At 42.7% G+C, this 21,407-nt stretch overlaps 1 protein-coding gene across 1 annotated transcript in view; it reads right to left on the bottom strand.

Annotated features, from left to right (window-relative positions):
• The window catches only part of ETV6 (ETS variant transcription factor 6), a 135,638-nt gene that overhangs the window by 76,677 nt on the left and 37,554 nt on the right, over window positions 1-21,407 (bottom strand). Inside the window, exon 2 of the mRNA XM_048301241.1 lies at window positions 16,441-16,567. Coding sequence (XP_048157198.1) covers window positions 16,441-16,567 — 127 coding nt within the window. The remainder of the gene's footprint in view (window positions 1-16,440; window positions 16,568-21,407) is intronic.

Below are 21,407 nucleotides of genomic sequence, written 5' to 3'. Positions count from 1 at the left end.
TGCAGCAACTTCCCCAAAAAGGAAATTTCCCTCAGAAGTGAGCCCAGCTCATGCCTTTGAGCAGAGCTGTTTGAAGAGGCTCTGGCATGCAAGCCCTGCAAACACCCCTGCCGGCTTACAGCAGCCCTGGGATCTGCAGCTCTGCCCTTGCACAGAAGACCCCACTGCACCCAGCCCACCTCTCCCCAGGGACAGCCAGGAGAGTTCAGAGGGCACAAGGTGCTGATTTTTTACTAGAAAAAAATATCTTGAGAGAGGCACAGGACACACAGAGCTGCAAAAGAGCAGAGAAAGAGGAGGGGGAGCTGCAGAAAAGCTTTGCAAACTATTCTAATCTCCCACTTGACAATCAGGGGGAAAATTCTACACCCTATCTTAGATCTCTCCCAATGGTATGTCGGAGACTGCACTGTGTCCCTTACATGTACCACAGGTTTTATTTAACGAACTCAAAAACAAAGGAGAAGGGAGGGGAGAAAATACAGCGGGAGGGGGGAGAACCACATTTACAAAAATGAATCTCACAGACATCTTGTGAATCACTAAGTGGGAGAGAGCCAAGAACATCGAGGCCAGAGTGAATAACAACATACGGTATTTTATAAAGCACCTTAGGAAAGGGGATACAGATCAGAAGCACTACCAGTCTCTTCCAGCTAGTTTTTAATTTACCATTTCAAATCAAAAGTAATACTGAATAACTTTTTTTAATGACTACACCCAGAAACACAAACTGTTGTTTGGGGCAAGAGAGGAAGCAGAACTGAAATTCATGTTACACATTTACGTGGATGTGAGACAGGGCCACAAAGGAGGCACAGGTCGAACTGGATCTTGGACTGAACAACGGCAGAAAAATGAAAGCAATCCTTTGAGGGTGTATGGGACAAACAAATGCCAGGGATAACAGAATTGCATATGGGGGTGACTACAACCCACTGGAGGCTTCTGCGCTATGGAGAGAGGCTCTCCACATTTTCCCCAGTTCCAACTTCAAAATTTGTTTTTCAAGCACTTGGAGCAAACCTGGTCCCTAAAGCTGAAGCTCCAGGAGGTGGCTGCCTGCCCTTCTCTCCCATTCTCCCCCTTACCAGATAGCTTTGCCCTGTTCCCTCGCCAGCTAATTAACATGACTTTTTTTTTTTCCTCTCTTGCTGCCCTTGGCATTACATTCAGCAATCCAGTCAGCTGTTGTGTAAAGAGACTTTTGTCAGAATTGCTTAAAGGCAAATCCCCTCACTTAAGTTTTTTTCTGTGGCCTCTAGCTGATGAGTTAGTTATCACCTAAAAGAGCCCTCTGGCGCAGCATATGCGTACTGAATATATATCTGCTTGGATGGCATCCACACTACTGTCAAATCACTGGAGATGGTTGTGACATGGAAAAAAATACAAAAACTACCATACTAGAAAAGATCCCCAACCCATCTACCCCGACATCTACAATAGTCATTGTATAAGCAAAATGTTTAAGGAATAAGGAAACATGAAGCAATCTCTACTATAATATATATTACTTATCTCAGCTTCTGGTAATCTGTGGTTTAAGGACATCATGAGCTGCGGTTGCACTCAGGCCACTGCTTCCATACTGACCACACAGCCTATCCCTCTCTCCACGGGTTTATCTAGTTCCTTTTAGAGATCCATTCACACTTTCAGCCCTGCAAACATCTTCCTGCAATGATTTCTTTCATGTAGTGATGCATCCTCATTCTTGTTTCTTTTAGACATGTTGCCCAATGACTTATCTTGGATCTCTGGATTCGCTGTTCTGTTAGGAGCTGTGAATAATCATTTCCTGGTCACCTTCTCCATACCAAGTATGATTTCACAGCCACATTATAACTTTCTCCCTGCAAACCTATTCACTTACAAAACTACCTTTTCCTCAAACTGCAGGGTCCTATTTCCCCCTCTAGCTTCCTAGGAATGGGAGGACTGGGGAAGCACTCTACTCTAACTAGGTTCCCTAGCACACTAAAAACGACCACGTGGATGAGACCGCCACACCCTGAGTGGGACAGAGTTTGAATAAATACAAGGCATTAAGACACCTCCCTAGGAATTCACGAGCTTTAACAAGCTTGTGTCAGAACTTCAACTGCCTAAAAATTTTGGTGCGAAATTGTGACATCTATTCACAGTTGCTGTACAAATTTGAATCTGGTGACTGATTTTTGACAAGTATCTTTCCTTAACTCTACAGTCAAGGGACATTCACAGGTCTCACTGTAAAACCACGTGAAAAAGTCATGAGCTACTCACATCAATAGTTGTTTTCTCCTGAACAACCACAACATCCTTCTGAATGAGATTCCCTTGTACTGCTTTCCCATATGTAAAGCCAAGAAAATTATCAAATAAGAGTAATTTACTTTCATTCCAATTCTGAATGACACTGGGAACAATTAATTTAGTAGATAACCACAACTTCAAGTCGTAATGACATACCGGGCATTTTATTCATATGGAAGATGTCCCTGCTCTTCCAGTTGTCAGGATCTATTGAAGTGCGACTGTCCTGATGCTCAAATTATTTAAAGCATATGTGTAATTTATAGCTGGCCAAGAGACATGTTTTGTACAACAAATGATATTTTTACAGCCTTTATGTTGTTGATATTATACCAACTTATAAAACCGTGCAGTGAAAATGGTTCAGAGTAGGGCCAAGTCATTTCAGGATAAAATTATCAGTGTGAGCTACCTCTTTTCACATTAGGTTATAATACTGTGATTATTTCAGCTTCCAAACTGGTGCCAAGACTGTTTGTGGATTAGACTTCATATTAGTACTCTTCAGGAAGTGGCTTATGGAATGCATGCAGTAAGAAAGCATTAAAAACAGCTGATCAAGCCCTATCTACAATTTTACACCAACTTAAGAGATTTCAAACAGAGACCATACTGCTGACTCTGTACACTTGAACCAGTAAAAACAGACTGAAAGATCTGTGCAAACCTAGGCCTCTAGAGTCAAACACAGGCTAACTCTCTTGTGCCTGCTTATTGCTGCAGAGACGTGGGGAGGACAGCACTTCTGAGCCCGCTTAGCAGCTCCTGTGACACAAAAGGCACCTTCCACCATCTTCTGCACTCATTTTTTGTTTCATCATAGGCAGTAATTTTACAACTCTGCCTAAAAGAAATGGTTGTAACACATTCTAAGCGCTAATTAGCTTCAAAAGAAAAAGGAAAAGTTACAGTCTCTCTGCATAAAACCCAAGTACTTGAGCAAGCCCTCTTTCCACAGCATCTAAATATGTACATGCACATGGAGATACGTGTGTCAGATTTAAAAAAAATAACCAGAACTTCTCAGCTTTAAAATAAATTTTGATTGTTAACTCTTGTCTGAGTTCCAGTGGAGTTTTTGTGCACACATGTTCTCACTACAAATGATGGAGCACCAGAAAGGCCATGCGTGAGAAGCTGTGTTCTCAGGGTTATTCTGGACTAGCTAGATTCTCCCAGAACTCTCACAAGAAAATCATAATTATGGAGAACTCACCGTAACACTACAGATCCAACCAATTTAAAAGACATCTGGATTTACTTCTGGGTGTTCTGTTGAACTGAATCCACGCCAAACTTTCTGAGATTCAGCCATTGCTATTGCACACACTGATAATGGTGTGGCAGGAGGCCAGCAGCAAATAGTGACTCCTTTAACAGACCAGCTGCTTCAGGTCTGCCCATAACAAACACAGCTCAGCTCACTATCACAGTTACCTCTGCTGTCACTCCCAGTTCCTCTGCTTGTTTTTCATTCTGCATGATTTTAAAACTGAGAGGGGGTGTAAAAATTGAAGATCTATAAATGTTCTAGCTCTTACAGACATTAAGTGCTATCCTTTGTTTCTACTTTGCTGAGCTCCAAGGCTTCAAATCCTGCACTAAACCTTCTACTGCATGTGGCCTGTTCTCCACTACTCCACACCACACACTGCATCCCCGAGAACATAAAGTGGAAGTAGAGAATGACTCCTGTGAGTTGGTTATGCTCACTTTCAACAAGAAAAAACCACCAAGCGAGCTGTAGAGCAGTGATGAGACAAGCCCCATGTATTTAATAATAGTATTTGTCACCACTGCCTATTTGTATTTAAAGAGCAGTAAAAAAACCCAAACCTCTAATAAAAAGATCAAGGTGCCTTGAACAATTACACACCCAGCAACACAGTAATGACTACCCAGAGTAATGAAGCTAAAAGCCCAGAGGTAGTAAGACTACTAAGGAAGTTTCCAGGGAAGTGAGATACAAAGAAGTATAACACAGAAAACCAAAAAAAAACGGGAACAAAGAAGTATTTTGTACAGAGGGTTTTTCTGACAAAACGCCTTCACTGAATCATGGAGAGGAAGCGAAAGCCAGCAAAGAAGTTAAAAATTGAAGGAGACAGATTGCTTGGAAGAAATCAGAACAAAAGAGAGACTAGGAAGGAGGAACTTATATACATAAAGGGAGATTTCCCCCACTAGGAAATACACAAGGACCCACTCAAGTGGCAGAACTGAAATGAGTAACTGGTTTGCGGACCAGCAGGGACCAGGGCTACTTCCTTCTGCACTACTGAGAAGGAGGAAGTAGAAAGGGAGAAATTCTCAGTATTGCATAAACCAAACAGGCACAGTCATTCTTTAATCTCTCTTTCCCCAAACATTGGCCAAGTAAGTAGAAGCACAGTGCAAGCCTACAAATTTACTCACACACACACAGGATAAAACTGCGGGACTTGCTGAAGACAGTGAGACAACTCCTGTTTATTTCAGCAAGTCCAGTAGGTCACTTTTTGTACCTATTGAGCTGGCTCAACAAACTCTATCTGGCTCAGCCCCAATATTTTCACCCAGGACTTGTGCAGTTTTACTCTTGAGGGTCAAAGCCCCGGTTATGCTTTCTGAACTCTCCCCCTTTACCACCACTGCTTTTGTTGCCGGTACCCAGGGTGGCCAAACCCTGCGCTCTGGAGTCTGTACGGAGGGAGAGTATAAATATCACAGAATCTCTCTGCTGGCTTGAGTTGATGGAAACATTCTTTAAAGCTCAGCATCAAAGGATTCACTTTATAAGCTGCAAGCCTTGGTTCTTGTGCCAGCAGCAAGTTCTCCCCATAATTAATTAATGCCGTATTAATTGTGCATGTTCCACGGGCTTGTTGAGGAGGTGTGGCAAGGCCTGCACACACAGATCAACCTTTCTGGTAGCCAAGAGAGGCGCACAGGAGACGGGGAGGTAAAACCCCTCCGGGTGCCTACAGAGGAGTACCTGTAAAGCGATGTGCTCAAGGGCTATGGAGGGGCACGTGCTGAGCCCTGCTGTGTCATTCCAGCAAACAAGGAGAGAGAGGGGCACGGAGGGATCTGCCACCAGCTGCACCCTTGTGCAATCTGCTTGGCTCTGGGCCAGCCGTGAGTGTCATCAGTGGCCAAGAGGAGAGGCCCATGGCAGCTGAGTGCCCTCACAAGCAGGATTTGGCCACAAGTCACAAGATCCTGTGAAATCGCTGGAAGGAGAAAGGCAGAGGAGGAAAAGGGGGATTATTCCACCTCCTCTCTGCTGCGCTGGGCCCCAAACCTCCGCTGGATGCCGGCACTGAGCAAGTGGCACCATCGCCTTCCACAGGCTTTGGCTATGGTTCAACCAGTGCTTAGATCCAGCCCAGCTTGTCCACCTCACCTACCCCCCTGGAAAAAACAGGGAGCACACAGGACAGGAACAAGTGGGAAAAGAGGATGACCTAGCTGCCAACACCCCCTGTGAAGATGCCTGTCCCCAGCTGTGCCTCAGGATTTTGCTGGAGACCCCCATCCATCACAGCTATGCAGGACATGCCAGCCTGCACAGACCCTTCCCTGCTGCAGCACAGAAACCAGGGACTAACTAAAGTCCAAGTGCTGCTCAAGATGATTTACAAAGCACTCATCCTCTACAAAACTCTCAAGGCAATGGACATGTATATATTTTCAGCTGTAATCTGAATGACTGCTACAATGACAAGCTACAGCCAGCTTGAAATCTAACCTGCAAAGACACTTTCACGTTAGCTCTGGCAGCAAATTTATTCACTTCTATAAATTTTTGTGGGGGTAAACAATTACTTGTTTCTCTGAAGGTACTGTGCGTTTGGTGTTTGGTTTTTAAAGAATAAAAAAAAAGCAGGACTGGCAAGGGAAAATTTTAGCAGGAGTCCAAAGTGAAAAGCATGAAATTAAAAATACATGAAACAGAACTGTAAAAAGGGGGAAGATAACGCAGAAAATTCAGCTTTATAAACTAACTGCACAGAATTGTCAGAACAAGTTACTTTTAGAAAAAAGGAATTTATGTCTAACCATGCATTTGCTACAGCATATCCACAGCAAAGGTGAAAAAAATGCAGCTGAAGATCATGCTACTTATTCTGAGATGACAAAGCACCTTAAACTATACATAGAGAAGCACTGAAATATAGGCACAAAGCAAAGGCATTAAGAATTCTGTGTAAAGCAAGTAATACTTCCCCTTCATGAGGGGGCAAAATGCAATTTATGTTTACCATATAAAAGGTGTTTTTCTTCCTTTTACTGTGTTGTGAGAAGGAAGAGCAGAAAGAAACAGACATCTAAACTTTACAAAATTAAATGTATAAATGCAGATTAAAAAGTTTATTGGCTGGAAAGCAAATGGGTGCCAAACCTAAGACTTTTATTGTACACTGACCCTTTCTTTCAGTAGTTTGAAATAAAAGCTAAACAGATATCCCTACATTTTTAAAAAATAAAAAGGTAGCTATTTATAGCTGCCTTTATTGGAGCAGTTTCCTTATCAGGAAGTATGTAGCTGGGAATTACTATCTGCCTGCATCGGAAATTCTTTCAGGGATACAAAAGCCCAAAAAGGAAATTTCCCTTCAAAAATATTCTGTGGTTTTTTTGCTGCTGGTGGGTTTAAAATAAAATGTCAGTGCTCTGACCAGCTCACAGCCCCTTTGGGATGTTTGTTCTGCAAACAAGAAGCTTTAAGACACCTGAGGGAAACATAAAAAAAATGCTCCTAGAGAACTGGAAGAGGGAGAATGCTGAGAACATAATAAGAAAACAACCCGTTTTATCAGGATGCTGACAGTGCAAATTCATTACCAGCGCTACAGTATCTACCTCTGAAATAAGTGTGTTTCTACAGTTCCCAGACCCTCCTGACTGAACTTCTGTGGCTCAGCTCACATGTTCTCCCTGCACCCTCAGGGTAGGAGTGATGCATAGTCCACAAGACAGTGAACTAGCACTCTTCCTTAGAGAGGGGATGGAAAAAGCCCATACGCAGGTACCACACCCTCCTGCACCTCACAGCACCAGGACAGGGCAGAAGCCATGCAGGACATGGGTAGAACAATGCTTTCCTGCAGGACAGGTCCAGGTTCTTGCAGCCCAAGGGATCCAGCGCTACAAGCAACTCTGGACTTGGATAGTGAATAGCCAGCTACAAAGAGCCCCCCAGGAAGCTCTCAGATAGGAAAACTTCCACTGTCTCCAAAGCAACCCCCATAACCGAGAATTTTGCCATAGAGTCCTTTATTCTTCCTCTCCACTGACTGCAGAATACCCCATACTGTGCCTGTGGGCTCAAAAGGCAGGAAGAACATGCTGGTTAATCATTGGAGACGTTAATTTAATTTTTACTTGTCATGGTATAATTTAACATTTTCATTTTCTGGTCTGTATAAGTGCCACAGAGCTACCTGACCATGCTGCCAGTGCAGAGCAGACACTTTTTTGCAGCAGGATACAAAAGCATAGGGAGATCAAAACCAGACAGGCAGATGGAGTAAATAAAGCAAGGTGCTTCAGGCTATTCCTAGGGTATGACTTCTATGCATAAAAACTCAAGAGGAAAGATTTGGAGTTAAGCAAGTCTCCTAATGCTTTGACTCTCAAAAGCCAATCAGTGGTGATTGTCTATTAACTCACAACATCCCCAACAATATGCCTATTAAATATATAACTAACTTATATCTTCTTGAACAAGGATCACTGCTACATTAATAGCACCATGCTAGTCCTGCACAAAACATTTTACATGAGAAGTGAGCACATTCAAATGCATTCATCCCATAAAAGACAGTGCACAAGCATTCCACAAGGCTGGAATGCCTGATGTATAAGTGCTTCACCCTCCCAAGAAACTCTGGAGAATGATACTGGAAAGAGGCTCTTGGCTGAGGTGTTGGACTGGGCCTCCAAATCTGGAATCATTTTACCAAAAATGTCTTCAACAAACTCAAGAATCCAGCAGCTCCAGCAGTAAAATGGGGAGTTCTAAAAATGGCATAAAACCCCATTTAATGGATATTTTACCAGGCTGTATTTGTTAAGCACTAGTAGGAGTGCCAGCACAGGAGAGGAAAGACATAAAAGTACAGCAGAAGGAAATCCAGCTTCCCATAAAGGGCATCAAATAACTGTTTTCTTTCTGTGTGTGTATACACATGACCGAGCACATTAACTCCTGGGACCTCAAAGCTACAGCAGCTTTCTCCTTAGACACTATATGCCCCTCTCAGTGCTGGACAGAGCTGTTCTCTTCCAAGAGGCAGCAGCTCATCTCTGTTAAAAGATCATGATGCTATGCTGTTTCTGCAGGGTTTTTTACCACACTTGTGTTTTGTTGCAAGGCTCTCACGACACAATGGTTTCTTATTGTGGAGTTGTTAGTCATGGCTTACACGCAGTTTCTCTTCTGTGTTTTCATTAGTTGTATGGCTGTTTATGAATGCTGCATTCTTTGCATTCATTTTATTTCTTACAAAAAAAAAAAATTTAAAAAGAGCATGGAAGCATTTATAACATAATACAAATGAAAAATTAAACAGACATTTGGGATGGAAAGAGAAAAGCAAGCTAATTTTAGGTTCACTGATCTTGACAGTGTCCCTTTAAGACAAAGCTAAAAATGCTTCAAACCCAGCAATACCATAAATGTCCTGCTGCTTTTGCTTCTTATTCCTCTCCACACTTTCCAGGGGAATTCCACAAGGGATCAAGCTTGAATCCCGTATTAAAGTGACATGGCTTTCTTTCCCCTCTGAATAGAGGAGAGCGTGTATTTTGGAGATTTAAAACTGTACAGTGAAGCTTTCCAAAAGGGTAAAAGACTAGCTTAGCACCACTGAGACTCCCACACTGTCAGCTGTCCGGATCCTGAAGCACAGGTCTATTGACCTCCCACGTCAGGACTGCTTTGCAAGTTCCCACCGAGACAGAAAGGATCTTATCCCTCCACACTCTTCCAACGGGAACTGTCAGTGCAGGAAACTGCTGGGCAACAACCAGGCACATTGGGAAAAATAAAAACCTCTTGATTCTAAAATCTCTCAAGGAGCAGAAACCAGCTCACAGCAAGCGAGCTCCCTTTGCAAGTTTTTCCACACTTAACCTGGATGCTTCTGCCATAGCCACCAGGCAGCAGTAAGGAGTTAACAGATTTAGGGTTCAACTCACCAGACGTTTACAAAAGTGACAACCAAAGTGGCCCTGTGTCACTCCAGTGCAAGCCCAGTGACAAGGGGGTTAGCTTCCTACAGGTGATGAACAAAGATCGTGCCAGAAAAATGCAAAGCAGGATCTTCATGATCCAAAGGCCACGGTTTTCCCAGCGGAATCAGTAATGGGCTTTCACTCTTCCCAGTGCAACACAGTCCATATAAAATAGTAGCATCTACATTGTGCCCAGCCACGGCACAAGAGTGACTCAGACTGGGCTTCCCACCCATCCAAGTTCCCTGTTTGGATGATCTCTTTGAGGCTGGCCTGAGATTCACTCCAAGAAACCCCTGGGATGCAGGGTGGAGCAGATGAGTTCAATTCAGGTGAGCACCTGAGGGTGCCTGTGGAACAGCCTGCCTTAGGTTAGAAGCAGACATGATCGGTGCCTACCCAGCTGGTGATTTGCATCCTGCTTGCCCAACAACTGGACACACCTCAGACTCCTGAAGGAGCTTTGCTGGGGTTAACCGAAGTAATGGTCACTGAGGCTGACAGGATGGCTGGCTGGTTTTTCCACACTCCAGTCGGCCTGTCAGATTATTAACAGCTATAATCTGAAACACCAGGAGGCACTGCTGGATGGACCCTCTCTGCATAGCTCACAATAAAAATATGGAAGAACAGCCTATGGTAGAAGACAAAGATGCAACATCGAGATTAAATACTGCAATAAGGTGTTAGCAAGCAGTGCCACTGCCAGGCTTAATTTTTTTCTTTTTTGTAGTGGGTTGGTATTGGTTATATGTAAGGTGAAAAGCAGATTAGAAGAAGAGGCAAGAACAGTAAGAGGGAAGAACAAGGCTTAAATGGCCATAATGTCAGAGAACAGCAAAGAGAGGTCTAGGAGAAGCCAACCATTTGAGAAAGAGGCCAGTCCAGGTCCCATGAAAATCAGTGGGAATTTAACCACTCATTTCAGCAGGACCAGGATTAGTCTCAGCCACTAATCTGACATTCTGGCCATCTCTCCCAGTCCCTTTGTCATACAAAGCTTTTATTTTATTTTCCCTGTATGTGCGTCAGTCAGTTTGTTCCACAAAGATCCTTCCAAAGCAAATATTTTTATTGCTTGCTGCTCTAAATGTGGCTTAGGGTAAAGGGCTTTTTTTCCCATCTCACTACATACTTTCAGTTCAGTGCATTGAATATTCTAGTAACTAAACAGCAATAAGCTTAATGCTTCAAAGTGACTTTCCAGCTGCTAGCCAAAATTGTAGAATAATTAACAGGTGCCAAAGGATTAATAAAAGGAGTAGCATAATGAATAGACACTATACAGAAAAAAAATGAATCCTTGGCAATCCTGAGAGTGTTGTTGTTTCCTCCTCCTTCTCTTAATTGTTTCCTGCATTCCTTTAATAAGAAAAAAAAAAAAGAAAACTAGTGCCCTTAAAACACAAATGATATATATAAGCAACAATGCGTGATCAGAAGAAAGAAACTGGCAACAAACTGCCTTTAGGTCTAATAAATGCCCTAAAGAAACTGCCCAACTACCTGTCCTACCCTACTACTCATGTCCACACAGAATTTTATGCAGTATGTGGTACAGCTAAGGTCACAAAGATGCCAAACCAATACCAAACCACTGGACTAGTTCCCACCAAAACAGAGTATCAGTAATACAAGTAGCCATGAAGAAAGATTCCTATGAAACACTCACTAAAAACTTGAAGGCCTTTAATATAATCATTGCAGAAAACTAAACAAACTCCCTTTCTGTCCTTAACGAGGGAAGTAGAACAGACAGTAACAACAAGGGACACAGAGATAGTGAAACAAAAAATGTGATCTCACTAGCTGTATGTGACCAGGTCTGCATTCTATGAAGTTTATCCAAATCAGCTGTGACCTGGAACTTATCACACACTGGAAAACCAAAGACCAGAACCCAAGACTACACTGGAAACAAAAAGCACTCAAATGATTTTACAAATAGGTCTTTAGCTTTCCCTACCACCACAACGCCCCATAAGTGAGTGGAGTCAAGACAACACTGCAGTCTCAAAGTAAAAGTTCTCCCCTATGAGGTGATGCATGTACTGTGACATCTTGAGTGTATCATTGCACTCTGAACATCTGTGCAGACTGTTGGGGGTTCAGAAAAAAAGGCAACAGCAAGAAAAATTAGTTGTTGCCAAAAATAATTGCTTTGTGTGCACAGAAAAGTATGTGCAGCGTGTCTTACTATGACAATGGGCTGCATATATGTGAAAGATGACATCATTAAGGAGAGGAGAGTAATTAGTTCAGAGGAACAAATGAACCTGTTTTCATGTTTGTATCAATAGAAAACTCTGAAATCTTTGCCCATGAGATCCTCTCCCTAAATAAACACACACATGTTCCCAAGAGAAGATGCCCTTCAGAGATAAAAATCAAACTGTACAAATCAACATAAGCGTCCAAGTGGGAATGATGCTGCACAGGATCGGAGCATGCAGCAAGTCCTTTCTCAGCACTGAGATTTCTTCTGTCTCTCTTGTTGAAGAAGTTTTATGTTGAAGGAGACAAAAGAAAACCATGAAGCCTGTAGCACATATTTACAGTTGCTGTTTTAGCAGGCAAACCACCTTATTTTAATCTTGTGTATTACAAAAAGTAAAAAGCTATTTTCTCCCTAATTCAGAGCATATTAATAGACATAGGGAAGGGTTCTCATCCATTTCTTATGTGCTGTATCCTCTATCCAGTTCAAAGAACTTTTTACTGCAAGGTATTGGCCATAGCATAAAATAAGTGCCTAATGACATTTTACCAGATGAGACAAAGAGATGGGCTTTAAGAAAAATAAAATTGAAAAAAATACAGACCCCCACCAAAAAATCCCACTAACTTTCTCTGTGGCAAAATGGAGTGCCGCCCTAGAGATATAGGGTATGTAAATAGTTACAAAGGACTTCCACCTATCTCTACATTTTTCATTATCACAATACCTTGGCAGTTTCTGTATTATTTTTCAAAACATGTAAGAGTCTTTGCACTCATGGGTTTTTTCATTTTACAGTGGGGGAGCTAAAACAAGGTATCCAACATCCTAGAAGGCACCAAGGGCAGCACCTTGTGTGCAAGCTGAACTTAATTCTCTTCAATCCTCAGTAAAAAATGCCCATTTTCCAAACACTCCTATCTGACATTAGTGTAGTCTAGTTGAGATCATATATGCTGCAAAGCTGCCATGGCAGACACACCAGAGACAAAGAGCAACTGTTTTCTGACTACACACCTGAAATGTAGGAAAGTATGCTCCCCAGCTTCCCACTGATACTTTGTTGACAATGCCCCCAATACTCTGCTCCTAGTGGATGTTAGGCGGACAAGTATGTTTAAAAGTATGGTCAAAAGTCCCTCACAGAGAAGGGCAGCACCAGAGAAAGGTATGTTTTATCTAGAAATGATTCTTACTATCCCAGAGATTTAAAGTTAAGACTGATTACACTGCATTTCTATACAATAGGCTGGCTGAGGAGAAAGCAGCTACTTAAAACATGAAAGGCTGTGTGAGAAGGGGAAAGTGCCTTCATAACACACTCAGAAAAAGGTGTTTGTCTATATAATTTTAGCTCTGCTAACCAAAGAGAAGGAAACTTGTAGCAAAGAGAGATCTGCATTCCACTCTTCCAAACTGCACTTCTCCTTTTCCAGTCTCTGGATAAAGTCAGCTCAGCCTATCTGAGGCTCATTTGCTCACTAAGCAGTGAGAAATAATTTCTTACACCAAAGGAAATTGCTCTACTTATTGTCCTAATACTAATGCCATTGGTGCTTTCAGAGTGCTCTGGAACATTAGAAACAGTGAAATTTCTTATCAGAAGGCATAACACTGCCTAAATCCAGAGAGTGCTCTACATGCTCCATGTGAAATGTTTGTCTCTAGGTTTCTCTTTGGGCCAACTGCTCTTTTCAGCTGCATCTGCAGCACCTACATGAAGATGTGTGGGGTGGGACTGAACCCTGCCTTGATTTTGTTGAACACCATCAGAATGTCATGGAAACAGAAGGAGTGGAGGCCTGACAACCTATTGGCTCTGTGTGTGAGAGCGGCAGAATTTACCACATCTCTCTGTTGCACTGGAATGAGTGAGGGCTGAAAGAAGTTATTATGCTCCACCAAATCAACACAAACAACCGTAGGGATGGAACCAAACAAAATCTCAGAGCCAGAAAGTCCTCGAACTTTGCAGATCTAAACCCAACCTTCACACAGAACCACAGCCTGAACTAGAAATTAGTTACTTTGCCTGACTTCTGAGGCAGTTTGGATTTAAGATCAAAGCTGTACCTCAGACACATATCTAAAAATAAACAAATAAACAAAAGATAAATGAGAGGAGTCTGTGCAGGAACTGAAAAACCCTGTATTAATACCTCTTTAAATCTCATGACATGAAATCCAAAAGATGCTGAGTTATTTCTATACATGGTATTAGCAAGACCTGGAATGTCATCTTCAGTTCTGTTGTCCTCACTTTAAGAAGGATGTCTGAAGTGAGAGACAGTTCACAGAGGTGATATAAACAGAATTTGAAATCTAAAAGCTTAACAGGAAGACTGACAGCCTTAAGAACCTCTCTTCCTATCCAGTTTAGCCAAGAAAAGGTTAAGAAGTGACTATCTAAAAGCACCTATATCAGGAGGAGTCTTTCGACAATATTTAGCAGGAAAGGCGATAATGAGATCTAATAGTTGGAAACTGAAGCTTGACTAATTCAAACTATAAATAGGGCACTTTAAAAAAAGGCAAATAAGGAGATAATTAAGCATTAAAAGAACATCTAGAGACCTGATATTCCCCTCATCACTTAAGTTTTTTACGTGAAGAGCAGAAATCTTTCTGCACATGTTGTAAGCTCAGTTACTGGACCTAAACAGAGCAGTCACTGCATGAAGTTCTGTAACTGTAAAAGTTATACCAGAGATCATTTTAGAAATTCAGAATGGCTGCTCGTGGCCTAGCTATGAATCTACGTACTTTAAAAACAGTGGTTTTAACAGTGTTCGGGTCTGTTGGTTGACAACAGTGTTTTGTGTCAATATTGACTCCATTCTGAGCTACAAAATACTACACTGCCATTGACTACAATTAGTAAGGCTAAGTAAATGTGTTCCATGTTGTTTGTGACCTCAGACACTAACTTTATGGAAGGCTATTTCACAGATATTTCACGATTAATCATCTGTGCTTTTACCCTGCAACAAGTCAGACTGGTGTGGAAATACGAAAGGGAAAGAAGCCTTGCAAGTTTAAAAATGTGCCAACCAAAAGAATAGAAAAAACAAAACAAAACTCAAGGTGAAAGGTTGGACCACATTCTAAAAATACTGCAAAAGAAGCCTTCACTGAGAGGAAGCTTTATAAATTCTACACTATCCAGAATGCTGGCTAGCTGATGCGAAGGAAGCAGGTACAGTATGTACCACCACTTTTGGTATCAAGAGTCTGCCTTCCTGCCTCATGCATCTGCCAGACACAGTGGGGAGGGCAATAAGTAACTGGAAAGCCAGCTGTGATCCTGGCTATGGAGTGGACAGAGTGGCTCCCACAGCAGAAGTAAACAGTACCAACTACTGCAATTAGGAAAAAACCCAAAAGACCTGGGGATGAACAGCAGCAGCAGGGAAAAGAATTGCTGGAGGAAAAACTGCTTGTGTGTTGGGTTTTTTTGTGCCTACTTTGGGTAAAGCATAGAAATGCCCTGTAAATGTGGGAGCCAAGTCCTCCCCAGGCCAGGGGAACAGCTGAGCAGCCACACACATGTGCAAGCTGGGCCTGGGAGCTCACGGATGCTCAGGCAGGGACCAGGCATAGTCAGAAACACTGCAGCACCAGCTCCCATTCCCACCAGGAAGCACAGAAAAGGTACAACCTGGGCCATGCAGCACGGGAGTGAGTGACCGTGGGGCAGAGTAACTCAGTGGCCAGCAGGGGAGCGAGCACAGGGCCAAAGAAATGCATGAAACGCAGTTTGCATCCAGAAAAGGAGTGTGTGTGGAAGACAGCTGAGGACAGAAATGAGAGTGTCTTGTGATAAACATAGACTTCCCCCTCTTCTCCCTGCAAAATCCCAAACCTGTTTGTCAGAGGGCAAAGCACAAAGTTTTATTTGCTCCTGGACCTCTTGTTCATTGTTGCTCAAGTACCCCAGGAATGTAACACCTGACAAAAGTTTACTTAAAACATCTTTATTTCCATCAGAACTGCTTCCCCTTCAAAAAGAAAAATTCCACTCTTCTTGTCTCCATCCTAATTCACCTCTCACTGGCCAACAGTCCTTGGCCTTTCCTATTTGTCAAACACTAAATCATCTCAGCAAGGAAGTACCTGGCTCTCACCTTGCCCCCACCTCCAGTTTTTGTTCCAATGTCAGTGATATGTCCTTCCTCCTTTGCAGCATCCTTTTGTGCTCAGCTAAGCTCACTCCTCCTCCTTTCCCACTGCCTCTGTCAGCACTCATGCTCTACACTAGAGAGCCTGGGCATCACAAGTATTTGAGACCACTCAGAACCTGAAAATAGCCACAGCACAAGCGCATTCCACTTGCCACAGCTGGTGAAACTCTGACCTTGTGTTGCAGCACGTAACTGAGCAATTCCAATAAAGTGGAAGGAAACACAGCACTTCCCGTCAAAACAAACTCTCCATATTTCATGAGAAACGGGCCAAATGCTTCACAAGGGGTGCAGGAGATGGGAGGGAAGATTTAGCACACTGTATTTAAGAGTAATTTTCTTTAGTTAAAAACAATAGCTAGGAAAACCAAACCAGCTAGAGCTTTTTTAAAAAAAAAAAAAAAAAAAAAGTATAAAGCCAGGGACTTCCCTGCTCCCTTCCTTAAAAACAGAAGTAACTCCTCACCCTGCCCCACCCCCTCCTCAGTCCAAGAACTTAAGCAGCCTCATGCTGACACTCACGCAGGTGTGCTGGCAGTCTGATGGTGTCTTCCTCCATCCTGATCGCTTGAGGCACTGGGACATGTAGTGGTGATGAAGTGTAATTTGGTACCGGGCTCGCTGGAGGTGTGTACGAAATTCTTTCTTGCTGTTAAAAGAAAGCAGGGGGAGAGGGAGAGAAAGAGAGAGGACAACGTGAACTTTGGAACAGGGGTGTGAAACCATGGCAGAGGAGGGGGAAGTGGGTGGAAGGAAGGAAGTGTGCGCCTGGTGATGTGAGCAGCACTAGTGATGCACCAGCTGCCCAGGGAGCCACAGAGCACAGACAGAACACTGGTGGCCAGCGCTGCCCAGTGCTGCAGGGGGCCCAAGCACCTTTTAGGGTGGTGGGTTTAATTTTCAAAAGGTCCATGAAGTTTCCAAGGGTCTTCTCAGAAATCTGCCAAGGGAGGAAAGGGGAAGTGAAATGCAAGTGGGGAGACCCCAAGGGTTTTATGTCAGTGAAAATCTGACAGCACCTCCATGATACATGCATGAGTACCACTGAAGTGCCAAAACCACTTAATCTTACACTAACAAATCAGTCATGATCTGAACAAGGTAAGTATTTAGCACTATACTCCTACCATTTTAAAGACATCAATAACTTTTGTCATTGCTGCAGAAAAACACATCGCTAAAAACTAATCTATTAACCATCACGTAACGTAGTACTGTTGTTTTTGCTAACTGAGTTACTATTACCATCTTTGAAGTAGTTTAACTTGCAACCAAATACAGTCAAATAGAGTTGAAGGCCAATTTGTAAATGTTGTACTAGTTTCTTAATTGTCACAGTTAGGTTTTTACTTATGAAAATGCCTGACAAGAAATCTAAGACTGAAACTTCATGCGATCTGACAGGAAAATTCTTCCATATTTTAAGCCTCCAAATATGTACTCCAATCATAGTACAAAATATACCCTTTGTAAATAAACATAGCCACAATTTTACAGGAACATAAAAAAACCCATTCTCATATGCTTCCTGGAAGGCAATGCATGTTATTCTCCAGAACCATGCTACTGACATGTAATAATGCCAGTGCAAACAGTATGGATTTACATCCCTGCACATACAGAAGCAGAAGGAGCTACCGTAATTTCTGTGCATTTGCAGGACGGTACGAGGGCAGCCTCTCACCCTAACCTCGATCTCTGGCAAATGGAAAAGACAAATTTGGTGCTGGACCAAAAGAAGGTAATTGCTTCCATGACAAACCACAGCATTATCACAGCCATGAGACAGGAAAATAGGCTGACAGAGGCACCTGCAGAATGTAATTTTAGCACGTTTACCGCCAAAGGGAAGAGGAGGCTTTGCAAAAAACTCTGCAGGCAGATTAGGTGACATGTCCAAAAATAAATGGGACACCTAGAAAGTCTTGCAGCCACCGCTTCAAAGCAAGTCCAGTTCATTCTTTTGCAAGGTGCTGTTTGCTGCTCAGGAGCTCAGGCAGAACCAGAAGTTTAGCCTCAACATCAGGAGTCCACCACAACACACTATAACCACATGGCATGGAAGATTAAGAGCATGTGGAGGTTTAGACAGAGTGAGAAGACAGGCCTGTTCCACTCCACCATCACTTTGTTATTTCTGCAAGTATGTCTTCTGTGGCTGTCAGCTCAGTACTTTTTAAGGAGAAATTATTCAATATTATGTTCCTGTCTCCCACAAACTCAAGTTTCTTTCTACTCATCACTGTCCAGGCCACAGCAACCCATTAGCTTGCATGAATTCAGTTTTTCGTAGTTGCTGAATGGGGATGTTCATTGTGACATGACAAAAGATGCACCTCTGGAGCTACAAGGAAGGCATTACTCCGTTTTCAATTTACCCAACTTCCTCCCCGACCCAAACAGGCTGACTCTGTGCTTCCCGTTCCAGAGGTGCAGCTCTCCGTGCCCATCTGCACCTCTCACCCTGGAGGGGAGGGAGACCAGGCATTTCCCAGCATTTCCTGCTGCAGTCCACAGCGCAGATAATCGAACCACACTGCAGCTGCTCGCTTTGTTCATGGAGATATTTATAAAAAGAGGAACACTTCTGAAACACAGCCACACAGATGCCTGCCTCTGCAAACAGGCACTAGAGGATAGGTAGGTGGGATACCTGATGTCCTTTTCCTCCCTCCTGAAGAATGCAGGATACAGTCCAAGCTCAGGTCACATTTCATGCTCACTGAATCACCAGTGCAATGACAAAGTGGCTTCAAAGGGTCTCCTCACTGCCCAAGAGCAGGTGGAATATGAAATTAAATCCAGAACCTGTCCACTTCCCTCAAGACCCAGGAGGTGCTGTATCAAACTAAGACATTATGCTTCCAGTATGTGCTGCCTTTACTGATCCATCTCCTAAAGGCATACCATAATTTGATTTATACCATGACAGCTTCATTGATATTTACTGTTACAAAGAAATGTATTTGATTCATTGTTTCCTAGTATTCATAAGGACAGGACAGCCAAAACCAAACAAGATATGGAACTGCAGTTACTTTTCCCACACATCTTGGATGTCCACAGTACTGTGTGAATTACTATTTGCAGAAGGCATTTTACAAGGCACAAAGGGGAGTTAGCGATCCAACTCCTATTAGTGCCTTTGAAATGCCCTCTCTTGCTAATCCTGCATTTTTCTGTCAGCACCTTTAGCCTAAATATCAAAGCAATTTACAGACATTAGGTAAGTCTTTTTCTTTTTATTAGAGACACAGACAACCTGAGTTACAGCAAGAGCAAAGCTCAAATGAGCTAAGTAATTTCAGAGTTAAGCTGTCTTGAAAAAGGACAGCATGTGCTTCTCAAGGGTAATACACTTAACAATTGCATGCTGAAAGAGCTGCCCTTGTAACTGTCCTGGACAGATTTCCAAAAGGTGTAGAATGGTAATGGCACAGAGAGGTCAAGACACTGGGCTTGTGGAAAAAATTAGCTTAATCCCTGTATACAGCATGGGGCAGTAACGTGGCTGGCAGCAGAACTGCAAACACCAGTCTAGTTCTGCAACCTGCCCCTGCTCTGTGCTCAGCCACACGCAGTGCCCAGCCTGCACAGTCAATGCACAAGATCACTCGTGCTCCTCCAGGCTTTCTGAGGCTTTTTAGAGTCACGTTTCCAGGAGGTACCTATTGTGTTCACACCACTGAGAACGGATTGCATTAATCTTCACACCTCCAGAACTGCCCAGTGCTTCTCTCTGTGGGATCCACCAAACAAAAACGTGACTTCTAAGGTTATGCAACCAGATACTCTGCTACTAAGAATTTTTCTGAAAGCATTTCCTAACTAGTCATGTTTAATATTGCCCTTTGTATTAAGGCCAAGAATGGTAGGCTTGTTCAAGCCACAGCTTGGGAAGAAGGATAGGTAGTGCTGGTAGAACCTGCACGAACCTTGCTTGTTCTTGAGCAAACAGCCTTGCTGCAGCTTAATCTACTGGTAAAAGAAACTAAATCAATACACATTTGATGTGGTCTTTTGAGATTTTTGGTGATGAGTGCTAGGAAAGAGCTAGGAACTACCGCATTCCATATTTGCCACCTGCCTGGGGACTCTATAAACATCTAAACCTACAAGTGACCAAATGCTCAGCTCCAAACAATTACCAGCTAAGAAATTTCAAAAGAGCAACTCCCGAGCATTTTGCCAGTAGCCACAAAGAGGTGACTAAAACAGATGGCATATTGCTTGCTGTCATCATTTTTGATCAGTTTCTTCAGCTCACAGGGAGTCAAGAAAGTTTCCCCATGAAATTTCATGTTGCTTACAGTAATTGAAGAGCTACGTAAAGTCAATTTTTATGGAAGGCCCTCCCTGGGGTTTACTCTGGTGGCTGGTGCTCCAAGAGAGCCACCTGGACAACCAGCCAGAGAGAGTAGGACATGCTTTCACCTGCCCAATTGAGCAGAGACAGGCTAAAAATCAAGAGAATCCAAGGGTTCTTTCTCTTTACTAAATATTCAGCTGCTGAGAACGCCATAGATCAAACCATCCTGTCTAAATCAAAAGCTATACTGACCATGACTATGTAGTAGGCGTGTATGTAACAGCTGACTAGACTCCCAAAGCCATCAAAGCACACACTGATTTCACTTTGAAGAATTGGGGTACACTCTTTACTGACAAAATCTACCTGAACAGAATTCTCTCTGTCAGAAATACAAATAATTCATATTGCTAAAATAAAAATACTAATTAAAAAATCAAAGTATGAAAATTAAATTTAAAAGACGTCTAACAGTTGAGGATGAGGTTGAGGGAGGCTGCAAATAAAAATAGCTTCAGGCTTTTAATATAATTGCACCCTTCTAAACTCCAAAGCAACAGCCTTGCAATGTGATAGCCTTTTTGTCCCTTTACTAAGTTCACTCAGATGGCAGGCACAAAGAACATATATATTTTTGTAGAAACGAAAATAAAATATATAAGAAAGTCTGCTACGCAAGCTCTTATGTTATCCCAATGACATGATTATTTCAGTAGCTGGATAGGTGATACAGTAAAACTACCTTTTTTAATTGATAAAGCGAAGAAATGCATTACCTATGCAGCAGTTTTCAGGAAACCAAAACAGCCAATGTGGTCTGCAAATACCTCATGCTAGACAGAAAAGGCAGCTGACCCTAATCACTGCATAAAAACTTTCTCCTATACTGCACATAATGATACCATATAGGGAGAAATGAACTGAGAGTGAAAGCTGACACACATTTCCCTCCCAGGACGCTGGCGTACTTGTGCCATGAAACGACAAGACGGGCCAAGGGACACGGGAAAAGAGCAGGAGATTCAACTAAGTTAATCCTTAGGGAAGCAAGTCAGGAGAAGAGGAAAGGGAAAGAAGGTAGATGCACTGTTCAGCAGTGGTTTGTATGCAATACCATAGCTGGATATGAAAGTCCAGAAGACCACTATGAGATGAGTTACAAGGTCTAACACTGGGAGCA

Source organism: Corvus hawaiiensis, chromosome 4 (assembly GCF_020740725.1).
Source record: "Corvus hawaiiensis isolate bCorHaw1 chromosome 4, bCorHaw1.pri.cur, whole genome shotgun sequence".
In the NCBI taxonomy this organism is placed as follows: domain Eukaryota; kingdom Metazoa; phylum Chordata; class Aves; order Passeriformes; family Corvidae; genus Corvus; species Corvus hawaiiensis.
The sequence above is the reverse complement of the archived record's forward strand: the minus strand, read 5'-3'. Positions and strand labels throughout refer to the sequence as shown.